The following is a 12,865-nucleotide window of genomic DNA, read 5'->3' on the forward strand; positions in this document are numbered from 1 at the left end:
GATATATACTTCCCATAATTGCACATGCATTAGCAGTTTTAAAAAAAAGATCTCTCTATTATGTTTCAAATGCTGTAGCTATTCACATCACTTCTTAGAAAAATTCCTCTTTCTGGCCTCTAATTGTTGACATTATCTTTCAGTTTGGATCAGTTATCTCACAATGGGGGCGGCTAAGGGTGTGAATAATGCCCATGTCCCTATTACCATTACTCTGTATCCCATTATCATGATTCCTAAGCTAGACTGATAGTGCCTTCCTAGACTGATGGCAGCTGAACATCCTTTCAGCTTGACCAGGGGTAGGCAACCTGCGGCCCGCGGGCCGGATGCAGCCCGGCAAGGCCTTGGGACCGGCCCCAGCCCGGTCCTGCCGCCGATTGCCGCCGGGGCCTTTGGGGGGCAATTGTCTATAGAAGCCTCAGAAACATGCATTTATATTAACATTTTTTTAAAAATCAGCAAATTTTTTCGCGTGTCCTCCATTTTTTTAAAAAAGTGTTTTCCATTTGAAAATTTTGTCCTACATTTGTCCTGGTTTATTTATATATTTATTTCTTTTTTAAAAAATTATTTAATTATTTATTTTTTGGCTTCGGCCCCCCAGTTGTCTGAGGGACAGCAACCCGGCCCCCAGCTCAAAAAGGTTGCCTACCCCTGAGCTTGACAATGGGGATATCACCCATTTTCCCGCATGGGAGAACACCACCGATGCCGCCGGAAGTCCCTGTTCCATTCCCCATCTGTCCCACAGAAGCCAATTTTCAACAGTTCTTGAAAATCGGCCTCTGTGGGATGGATGGGGAACAGAACAGGGACTTCCAGCAGCATTGGCACCATTCTTCCATGTGGTAAAATGGGTGATATCCCCGTTCCGTTCCCTTCCAACCCCCTTCCATTCCACTCCGGGCCCGTTCTCCAGGGTCCATTTAAAGGTGAAGTGAGGAGCAGGAAGCTCTGCTTTAGGTATTGTGTGTCCTCAGAGTTTGGATTGTTATGACGATGTTCCAGAAGAAGATGACTTAACTATACAGTTGGCCCTTCCCTTACATGGGGGATCCATTCTGGACCCCGCTGCGTAAGGGAAATACCGTGTAAACTCAAGCCCCATTAGAAACAATGGGGCTCATTCCCGTGGCGTACCTTTCCGGTGTGGCTTCCAGTGTATGCTGGAAGCTGCGTATAGCGTGCCCGCATATGACGCAGGCACACTGTGTTTGAATAAATGTAGATTGTTGTACCATACTTAATAAAAATAAGACATCCCCTGAAAATAAGCCATAGTGTGTCTTCTTGAGGAAAAATAAATATAAGACAGTGTCTTATTTTCAGGGAAACACGGTATGATTCTATCTTTTGAGATGTGATAGGCACCATTCAGACTGTATGCATTAGGCTATCTTTGCCTTCACTCAGCAAGGTCATGCTTCAGCTAACCAAATCTCTCCTAAACAAAATATATCTCAAGACCAGGCTGTTTCATGTCCCAGAACTGTTATGGTCCATGCCATGGGCCACAGTTGGAGAACTCTGGAAATATAACTGGGAATGCATAGATTGTATACATTGAAGAACCTGCATCAATAACCCAGACACCCTATACTTCAGGCCAGATATTTAAGGTCGGTCAGCTGAAATAAAAGAGTAAAGAGACCTCCAACCACCAACTTTGACTTTCTGCCAGATGAAACCTTGGTAGCCATATCTCCAAACCTGCAGCCTTTACCCACAGGCCCAAAGCCTTCATCTTCCAGACTGCTCTCCATCCTGAGAGTCACCTTCTCCTCCATTCCCAGATAACAAGCATGATGGGCTTGTTATCACATGGGAGGAATGTCTCTCAACTCCAAAAGAAAAGAAAATAGGGCTAATTCGGAAATGAACACAAGTACATGGATGGTTATCACACCACAGAAGAAGACAGTGCCCATCCCAAAGCGAAATTAGTGCTAATGCAAAAGAAATTATCATAAAAGTACGTACCCTTCGTAGTCTAGAATTCGAATTAGCATCCCTGCACATGTGCAGTGAGGGCAGAATCGGATTGTAACCTTTTTACACTTCCAGCTAGGCTTGCTTCTGGTTCCCGTGGTTTTGCCTTGTTTCACATTATTTGTTTATTCATTACCCCTTATTTCACATTATTTAGGCAATTCACCAATTCAAAATCAGTCCAAAGCAACCTTGCACTTGGTTTGAGCATTGGACTATGACTCTAGAATGCAGGGATCGAATCCCACTGGGTGACCTGGTGCAAGTCACACTCTCTCAGCCTCCTCAGAAAATGGCAATGGCAAACCCCATCTGAATAAACCTGCCAAGAAAACCTTGTGACAGGCTCATGAGAGAGAAAGAGAGAGCCCTAGTCAATCCCTTCAGTTGGAGAGGATGAGTTTCCAAAGGGAAAGAGCTGGAAAGGGCTGAGAGGGGGAGGAAGGCAGTGTGTGTGTATCTCTGTGGGGAGGGCTGCTTCATCCCCAAAACAGCTCCAGGACTCCGAGAGGAAAGAAAAGCCCCCCACCCACACACACACCCTCTTGGGCAGCACAATCGCCTTCATTTTTCCCACCCCTTTACTCCCAGATGGAGCACAGGAGAGAAAATTGCAATCAGCAAAAGAGCTTGGGAATTGTAGTCTGATTTGAAGGCAATCCAAGGGCGACCAAGACATGCGTTCCATATCTGCCAAATTCAAATTGAATGCCACTTTGGAGTGGAACAGGATTTGTAAATTCTATATTTCGCCAGATTTACACATCTCTCAGTTGACCCTGGATTGGGTTCGAATTGACTTAGCATTGACTTTGACTACATGTGATAACCTCTCGTGCAAAAATGTGAAACCCCATGATTGCATCCGGGATCACACTTCATTGACCTTCCAATTTTCCCTGTGTGATAACGTCCCAAAAGTTTCAGCATATGTGGAACTCCATCACCATTGATTCTTGGCTGTTTGACATCAGGGGAGGCTATGTCATCGAATTCAAAATTTATCCTCCAATGGGACTTTTCCGATCAATGATCCCTTCTGCCATTGTGTTCCAAGAAGTAGATACCTTCTTGCAAAAGGAAGCAGTAGAGCCTGTACTGACATCGGAGGTGCATCAGTTTTTTTTCTCATAATGTTTTATCATCTCCAAGAACAAGAGAGGATTAAGGATGATTCTGGACTTGAAAGGAATTAATTCCTACATTTGCCCATGATGCTTTAGGATGGTGACTCTTGTTAGTAAATTGATTATGGTTTTGGTTATTTGTGATTAAGAAGTTTAGCAGCCGCAGCAACACAGCAACAAGCATGTACTCCACAGGTATTTGGTAAAAACAACTAGATCTGAACTTCTGGCAAATAAACAGGATACATTGGTAGGTTAAAAGTAAACTTACTTTATTGTTACATCTAGGTTCTACAAAAATAACTAACCAGTAGAGAAAACTATACTTCGTAGAAGAATCCCTAGAGCTGACTCTCATGTGTGTAAGTAAGAAGAAAAACATCTTTAGTAGCAGAACCTAGTTTCTGCATCCATACTTGGTAAGAGCAGAGAGGTAGAGGACAGAGAACAAAGGGCAATAAACTTTATTGACCCCCCAGAAAAGGGAGGGATATGGGAAATGACCTTTTCACAAGCAACACTGACCAAATGACCATGGAGATATACATCAATGTTCCTGCTAGGAGACACCCCCCCCCCCCTTTCTCAAGCAAAGAAAACATAGATCTACAAAACAAGCATTGATGCTAACACTCCAGTAACTCTATCCTCCATCTTGTCTGTGCAAAAGGGTGATTGGTTTGCCACTCTGGACATAAAAGATGCCTTATTCCATACTTCAATTTGGCCTTGTGACAGATGTTTCCTCTGTTTTGCATTGGACTTTTTACTTTCTCTGTTGAATTGTGGCCTCTCTTCATCGTTAATTTGTTGTTACTTAGCTGCCACTTCAGCATATTTTCAGTTTCTGGGCAAGCCTTCTTGTTTTACACATCCTTTAGTTAGAAGATTTTTGAAAAGATACAAGCACTGATACCCAAGTGGGCTTTGGACTTTTTGGGGGACACTTTGAGCCAATGGCATCTTGGTTGCTATCACAAAAGACTGCTTTCTTGGTTGCCATTGCGACTGCTCGGAGAACTGATGAGCTTTGTGCCATATCTTCAGTTCCATCCAGACAAGGTTGTGTTGAGTCCCATTACCTTCTTGCTGAAGGTGGTGTCATCCCTTCCTTCCCAACCAGGACATTGTGTTGCCTTCCCTGTTTCAGAAACCTACTTCAGACTGTGAGAGACACTGGCACTGCCTCTCATATGGTATGGAGGACATTCAGGGCCAGCTCTAGGTATTTGGCCACCCTAGGCGAGAAATATTTTGGCACCCCTGTCACCCCTCATAATTATTTTCACCCCTTGATCTCCGCTGTTTTGTTTGTTAAAGCTAAACATGACATAAAACTTAGGTTCCAATCTCTCGTCATAGTACTGAGAATTAGTCAAAAAGCCAATTTCGGTTTTTACAGGCTACTATTTAAATTGTGTTTGAAAACTAACATTTTTGACATAAGTTTAAAATATTTTTTTTATTATGAGAGTAAAAAAAAGTCCATTTACTACGTAGGTTAGGTTAGACTAAGTAGGTGAGAGGACTAGGTTGGTTACAATTTTGTTTTGCTATTTAACGAACGTTATTTGCATTATTTGATTGTATAGGTTGGAGTGTTTAGTCAATATAAGTACAGTGGACCCTTGTTATACACTGGCGTTTGGTTCCAAGATCCCCCATGGATAACAAAATCCGTGGATGCTGAAGTCCCATTAAATATAATGACATAGCAAAATAGTGTCCCTTAAAAAAAATGAAAAATCTAGGTGTGATATTTGAAATTTATACTTTTTTTGAACATTGTTTCATTACGGGGGGGGGGGGAGCCGCTAAGCTGCTCCTAAATTTTGCCGCCCTAGGCGGCTGCTGTAGTTCGCCTATATGGATGAGCCGGCCCTGAAGACATTAGTCTTTTAGGTGGACAGGACTGCTGCCTTCTGTACCTCTCCCCATACTATTTGATTGCTACTCAAGAGTTGTGGAAGGGGCTGCTTATCTCCTTGCAATGTTTCTTGAAATGGGTAGCATCAACAAGCCAATCGTCATATGAACTGGCTTGAAGGGACTCCCACAACTTAGGTTTGAACTTACTCCACCAGGGCAGTTGCCCCCTCTCATCCCTTCCTAGGAGGTCAGTGTTCAGACTGAAGCCATTTGCTGTGTGGCTACTTGGTCCCAGCCTATGACTTTTATTTCACACTACAAAATGGAATTGAGATCCTGAGCTGACAGTGTATTTGGGAAGGCCATTGTCTGTTCATTTCTTCACTAATTGCACTGAAGTAATGTTTTCTGAATGAATTCTGATCCTATCTCCTGAAGTATTTGGCTGTCCTTCCTAATCTGGTGCCATCTGCAAATATGATAAGCATCTAATACATGTTCTTTGCTGTGAAGGATTTGCCTACTATTTCACAGACAAAATTGCTCAGATTCACTCTGATTTAGATACCAGAGTTGATTCAGTTCCTTTAACTTGTTGTGTTGTTGTTGTTGCTGTTAATTGCTTTCAAGTTGACCTGAACTCATGGCAAACCTGTGGATGAGACATCTCCAAGGCCCCCTGTCTCCCACTGCTCTGCTAGAGTTTTACAGATTCATGCCCATGACCTTCTTAATTGAGCCTTGCCATTTGGCATTTGGGCTTCCTCTCTTCCTACTAGTCTCAACTTTTCTCAGCATTAGTGTCTTTTCTAATAAATTGTACCATCTCATGATGTGGCTAAAGTATGACAGCCTCAATTTGATCATCGTGGCTTCTAGGGATATTTTGGGCTCGATCTGGTCAAGGACCCATCTTATCCACTTTTTTCACTGTTCAACTTTCACACCTGTACCTTGTGATAGGGAATACTTCCATGCCAGCATTCTCTGAAGAGGCCAGCCACAGATGCTAGCAAAACTTCAGGAATAAACTCTTTCAGAACACGGCCACATAGCTTGAAAATATCCACAAAAAACTATGGATGCCAACTGTGAAAGCATTTGACTTCACATTGGAATACGATGACTTGGACGGTTCTAACTTTTGTGCTTGTTTGTATATTTTTACTCTTCGGGATCTTTTGTAACTCTTTCATGGCTGCCCTTCCAATTCCCAGTCTTCTTATTTCTTGACTGCAGTCTCTATACTGTTCGTTTGATCCAAGGTGCAAGAAACCTTTAACTATTTTGTTTTCTTCATTGTCTAGATTCAATTTACAGTCCTTGGTCATTATTTTTGTTTTATTCATGTTTAGCAGCAAGAAACTTTCTGTCTCGACCTCCCTCAGTAATTGTTCCAGTAGTAATATTGTGTCATCTGCATATCTTAAATTGTTGATGTTTCTTCATCCTATTTTTACTCCTCTTCCTTCCGAGTCTAAACCTGCTCTTCATATAATATTTTCTGTGTACAAGTGTATTTGATGTGCATCAGATAACCTGAGAAATACACTTTAGGCTGTATTTTGTCAGAATAATTGATTTAATGGTCTTCTTTATATTTACTCTAATTTTTGATATTAGCAATTACTAATCTGTGCCACAATCTGCTCTGGTCTTGTTTTCACAAACATCTCCATCTTGTGCTTTCAATGATGTAGTCTAACTGATTTCTGTATTAGATATCTGGTCATCATTACCTGAAGATTATATTGGCAACAAACATACTGTTGGAGTAGCTAATACCCCAGAGGACAGGATGAAAATTCAGAATGACCTTAATAGATTAGAGAGCTGGGCCAAAACTAACAAAATGAATTTCGACAGGGACAAATGTAAGGTACTACACTTAGGGTGAAAAAATGAAATGCACAGATAAAGGATGGGGGACACCTGGCTTAACAAGAGTACAGGAGAAAGGTATCTAGGGCCTGTTACAGACTGCCAAAATAAAGCTGCTTCGGGTCTCTTTGGAGGCATGCTATTTAAATGATGCATGGGTCCTAAGAGTCCAGAGGTTGCGCCAAAGCCACACTCCATTCCTAAGCACTGGAGTGCAGCTTTGGTGCAGCTTCCGGATTCTTAGGATGCATGCATCATTTAAACAGCACACCTCCAAAGAGACCCAAAGCAGCTTTATTTTGGCAGTCTGTAACAGGCCTAGGAGTCCTAGTAGAACACAAGTTGAACATGAGAACAGTGTGATGCGGCAGTTAAAAAGGCCAATGTGATTCTAGGCTACATCAGTGGAGAAGGTTAAGGGGTGACATGATAGCCATGTTTGAATATTTGAAAGTATGTCATATTGAGGATGGAGAAAGCTTGTTTTCTGCTGCTCCAGAGAATAGTTACAAGAAAAGAGATTCCTCCTCAACATTAGGAGGAACTTCCTGACAGTAAAAGCTGTTAGACAGTGGAAGACATTCCCTTGGAGAGTGGTGGAGTCTCCTTTGGAAGTTTTTAAATAGAGGCTGGATGGCCACCTGTCACAGGGAGGCTTTGATTATGAGTTCCTGCATGACAAGGGTTGGACTGGATGGTCCTAGAGATCTCTTTCAACTCTGTGATTCTATTATTCTGGCTTCTTATGCAGTAGGGGGAAAAATAAAATAAACGGTGATCCTCTCATCAATGAATACCTAATGAGCTTCCACAGAACTGAAAAGTACTGAATGTGTCCTGTTTGGCCTCTATCCCCTGTCAGTTTCTATGAAATTCCACCTCAGTGACATTATTGAGTATGCTGCTTCATGCCAGGCCTGGATATTATGGCTTAATGATAAGCCGTATAGAAGTGTACTTGCTATAATTCAATTAGGTAGTTCCAACTAGAAGAGAATAACTGGATCAATGGTATTTATAGGACTGTTCACCTATTATTCAGCAATTAATTTAATGTATTTACTCTAGAATCAAAGTCATGCCCTCCTCCTCCTCTTTCCCCCCAAAAGGCTGTCCTTTCTCTACCTGAGAGATCAGGCAAAAAGCCTCCCAATACATCTTGATGCCCAAGAAAACCACCAGACTGGCTTAAACCATTAAACCTTAAATAATTATTATGCAGCTTGCAAAAAATGGGAGCAAAAGTTCAACCGAGGCTTCACAACTTAAGGGTTTTGGAAAAGCTAAACTGTTCAAGAATGACATGATTATCACCAAGATTGACTTGAAATTGGGACAAAACAGGTTTGGAATTAATTAAATGCATATGGCAGTGAGATGTTAAGAGGCTGAGTTGGGAGGATCCCAAAATCTATCAAACACTTTACCCTGACTTTAATAAATATAGTTGAAGTTGATCCAGAATCTCATTATTAAAAATATGTGGCTCTGCTTCTCAACTTTAATGAAGAAACATTTAGGAAAAAAAGACACAAGGATTCTAGTAACTATACACTGGTCATTTTTCAAGGCTACAGGAGCTGTTGCTGGGCCCTGTGTGCAATTTTGTTTCCCACACAACACAGAGATCCTAACAGTGCTCATAATGGTTAGGCAAGTGGTGGATTTCACAAGATGCATGCCCACCCCATGATGTAAGCAACAGATAAAACAATCCATTCAGTGTCCTGTTAGTATCCTCAGATGTTTCTTACCTTGTACCATCCTTCAAAGGGGCAAAGTAGATATTACAGCAATATTACATGTGTCTGGATATATGTTGTGCTGGCTGGGAATGGGATGGAGGATGTTTTAGGCAGGGGTACTTAATTCTTTCCTTTACTATCCCACAACCTCCTCCTGAAATGCTTCTCTCCATTTCTTTGAGGGAGCACAAAAATAGGACAGTTTCAAGCTCCTCTTTTATCTCCCTATTTTGTTTTTAAATCCGACAGCAACTATTTTTTTCTTGCAGGAAGTCAATAACAATCCAGTTTACATGCAGAACTACCACCATCACCTCTATATAAGATTAACTTGTGACCTTCCGAAATCAGTGCACTAAAAGATCCACTGACAAAATGTGTCCAGGGACTATGTGACTGGATTCCAGTGACTCCCAAATCCAATTGTCCACATTCTGGGGATAGTTTTCACCGGTGTGTAAACCTGAAGGAATCTAATTGCTGCTTTTGTAACCACGGCCACTTGCTCTCCTCAGATGGCATGGCTGCACCTGCTGCTTTTAGGAAGGAAACACTAAGTAAAGGAAGCTCTATCATTTCCAACACAGGAATACTATGTAGTGCAGACAGGCCAGTGACAGACTCCTTACTACAAGAGGTTTTCAGCCATTGATAACAAGTCTTCAAAGATTTAGGATCCCCATAAGTAAGGTGAAATTTCCATGCTGTTGCCCAGGTAGTCTCTCTTGGATCTTAGGCTGGAGACATAGAATTGTTTTTAAGAGAATTGTTTTGGCACTGCCAGACTGGATCTACACAACAGTGACCATGAGTAGGCAAAATGCAGCCCTTTGGTTGTTTTTGGCTCCACAAGCCCCCACCCCCCCATGTCAAAAATATTTTTTCAGATTTTATTTTTCTTCAGAAAGCCTCCAAATATACTCTAGGTGTGTATTTCACCACTTCTGGAACACTCAAGTAAAGACCAGACTTGAAGTGTTATGCCTATTTACCATGCTGAAGGGAGCTGATATAAAAGCTTTGCCCCTTTTCCCTTTGCCTGGTTGTCCATATATCCACAATAAGGGCTTCTGGAGGCCAGCGGCTGTTTACCTTGCCCCTAGGCCGGGATACATCACTAGAGTGGGATTCGCAAGAGAAAAACCCCATTCTTTCCCAGTTCAAGCTTCATTGAATTGTTTACTGCAGACATGCTTCTGCAACCCAATACCAAAAGTCTCCTCTACCGTCCTCTCGATTCCAATGGTGCTAAAAACATCCAGCCAGATAGAGAACAAGGAGGAAAGTTGGGGCTGGAAGATGTAAAAAAATGTAATGTAAAAAGGAGCTTCATTGTCAGATGCTTTCTTAACTGAGAGATGCCTGTGCAGGTTTGTCAGGCGCATGTTATTTCCCTACATTTTGCATTCAGAGACTGTTTACAATTATTTTTGTTTGTTTTTTAGGGGGCAGCACAGGAACTTCCCCAACGACTTCAAGTACAGGGACCCCCTCACCCTCTGCGTCTTCTCATCTCCTTTCTCCATCATGTTCGCCACCAGCCTTTCATTTGCCTCCCAATTCTTTCAACGTTGGTTGTCGTGAGAGCCAGATTTGTAACCTGAACCTCTCTGATTACCCTCCATGTGCAAGAAGTAACATGGCCGCCTTGCAGAGCTACCCTGGGCTGAGTGACAGTGGATACAATCGGCTCCAGAGCGGTGCAGCTTCTGCCATCCAGCCCTCTGAAAATTTCATGCCTCAGCGGACTCAGTCCTTGATCTCAGGAATGCCTACTCCTTCTTCACTGCCTAACAATAGCAAGATGGAGGCCTACAGTGGCCAGCTGGGGTCCTTCTCAACTTCTCAGTTCCAGTATGTCATGCAAGCAGGCAACTCTGCCTCCAGCTCTTCTTCTTCACCTATGTATAGCGGTGGCCACATGCAGCAGAGCTCCTATAATGCCTTTTCCCTTCACAACCCATACAATTTGTATGGATACAATTTCCCAGCTTCTCCAAGGCTGGCAGGAAGCCCTGAGAAACTGGCCACTACCCAAAGCACTTTACTTTGCTCTTCGCCTTCCAATGGGGCCTTTGGAGAGAGGCAATATCTCTCAGCAGGGATGGATCATGGGATGCATGTGATCAGTCCTCCCAGCAACAGCCAGCCAACAGCCAACGCCTGTGAGAATAGACAGTATGGGGCTGTTCCAGGACCTTCCTCACAAATGTCTGTGCACATGGTTTAATTGGTGCAACTCATTCTCTTTGTCAACAATGAGCAAGAATCACATTATTTCTATTATGGTGATCTCATCCCTGTTGCTTTTCCATATGAACAAGGATGTGTATTTGAATGATGTGTATTTGAAATCTCTAGCTGCACTCCAAAGAACCTGACAGCTGCAACTGGAATGGAAAGGCTTGTGTAACTGAATAGCTTCTTCTCCCAATGGATTCTTTTAAAAATGGCATAATCTGCAAAACAACAACAGAAGTAACAAGCAGGGGCGGGTGTGGGGTGGGGAGACCTATATGGTTTATGCAATAATTGTCTGAGCTTAATATGAACTTGTCACAACAGTGGAAGTCCAGGGTGCCTGCTGTTTCTTCCATGATTCCCAGATTCAACCAATAGGCCCTGGTGACCTCATCTGATAATGTTGCACTGCCTTTAAGAGGCCATAACTGTTCTAGCTTCATCTTCTCTTTTCTTGCCATCTATCAATTCAAATCCACAACCTTCTCTCACCCACTGTCACAAAAGAACATTGTATATGAACTAGAAATTCTCTTCCTTGTGAGATTTCTGCCTTTGCCACCTTTGGAGTTTGTTGTGCTTTCCAGAGAAAAATAAATTTTCCTTACAGAAGCATGTCAGGCTGAAAGGTGGTGAGAAGGAGAGAAGCCATTAATGTTAAAAAAGCTTTCTGTAATTTTGCAAGGAATTTGATAATATGCTTAATAGGAGAAGGAGGCAAGATCTCTGATATATGGTATCCCATTTTGAAAATGCTGTGAAAAGAGAAATAGTTTTTATTTGTGCATTCAGTGCCTATGTAACATTAGAAAAGAAATGGAAAGCCAAGTGGTAAAACATTTACCACTGATAGAAACAAGTGGTAAGAAAAGAAATTTTCCAGACTGTGGCGGGATACAAACCGCCATATAGTACGTATTCTATACGTACTAGGGTTAGGAAGGGGCGGTGCTTCCGCACCCCCCTAACCCTAGTACGTATAGAATACGTACAAGATGGCGGCGCCCTTTCCACATGGGCGCCGCCATCTTTACGTACTGGATGCATAGCATCCAGACGTGTCGCGGCGCTAATGATGTCACGAATGCGCCCTTGGCGCTTCGCGACGTCATCAGTGCACCGCGGAAAGAAGCTCCGAAATGGAGCTTCTTTTTTGCTCCATGCGGGAGCCGCGCGGTTTGGCTGCTGCAGCTCCCGCGCGGAGCAAATGGCGCCAGCGGGAGACCGTCGCAAAGCGGCGGTCTGTATCCCGCCTGAGTTAATATTGAATGGTGGCCACAAATATTCTCTGAGAATACACTTTTTTAATCCAATTACCTTGCAATTACTACAGAAAAATGTTAGCCATTAATGTCAATGATAATCATTACCCATGTCCAGTCTGCCAGTTTGGCCAAGAAATATTACCTTCTAAAAATATTGTTCTCTTGTTTTTTCCAACTCTGAGAAGTAAGCAAACAAATAATGTTCAAGCTAAGAAGTTTAAAAATGTGTGAAAATCCAAATACCTAATGACACAATACAGAAACTACAGAATAGCGATTTGTTTTGGTGTGTTGTAGATAAATGTATTTATGTCTCTAGAGCGTGGGGGAGGGAGGGAATTCAACATTATGAATATTAAAGAGGGTTACATGGGCATGTAAAATATATATTAAGAAAGAAAATGTATAAAGCTTTGCCCTGTGCAGGGAACTCTTGTTTCTAGGTGAAAAGAACAGAACTGGTGCAAAATAAACCTTTGTTCCTTTTGTGGTTTGTCTCTCTGGAAGTAAAAGATTTCAAAGTGCTGGTGTCATTTTGCTTAGAATTATAGAGCTGGAAGAGACCACAAGGGCCATCCAGTCCAACCCCCTGCCATGCAGGAATTCTCAATCAAAGCAAACCCAACAGATGGCCATCCAGCCTCTTTTTAAAGACCTCCAAGAAGGGGACTCCAGCACTCTCCAAAGGAGTGTGTTCTACTGTTGAATAGCCCTTTCTGATAGGACATTCCTTCTAATGTTGAGG

General features: G+C 42.4%; 1 protein-coding gene across 1 annotated transcript in view; it reads left to right on the plus strand.

The window, feature by feature from the left end:
- LOC149323474 (T-box transcription factor TBX15-like) overlaps positions 1-12,607 on the plus strand; it is a 115,009-nt gene extending 102,402 nt beyond the window's left edge. The window contains exon 8 of the mRNA XM_089488979.1: positions 10,060-12,607. Within this exon, the coding sequence (XP_089345105.1) occupies positions 10,060-10,844 (785 nt within the window). The 3' untranslated portion in view covers positions 10,845-12,607. The remainder of the gene's footprint in view (positions 1-10,059) is intronic.
- Positions 12,608-12,865: the final 258 nt, after the last annotated feature.

Source organism: Sceloporus occidentalis, unplaced genomic scaffold (assembly GCF_023333645.1).
Source record: "Sceloporus occidentalis isolate IW3139 unplaced genomic scaffold, rSceOcc1.0.p SCAF_1, whole genome shotgun sequence".
NCBI classification, from domain to species: domain Eukaryota; kingdom Metazoa; phylum Chordata; class Lepidosauria; order Squamata; family Phrynosomatidae; genus Sceloporus; species Sceloporus occidentalis.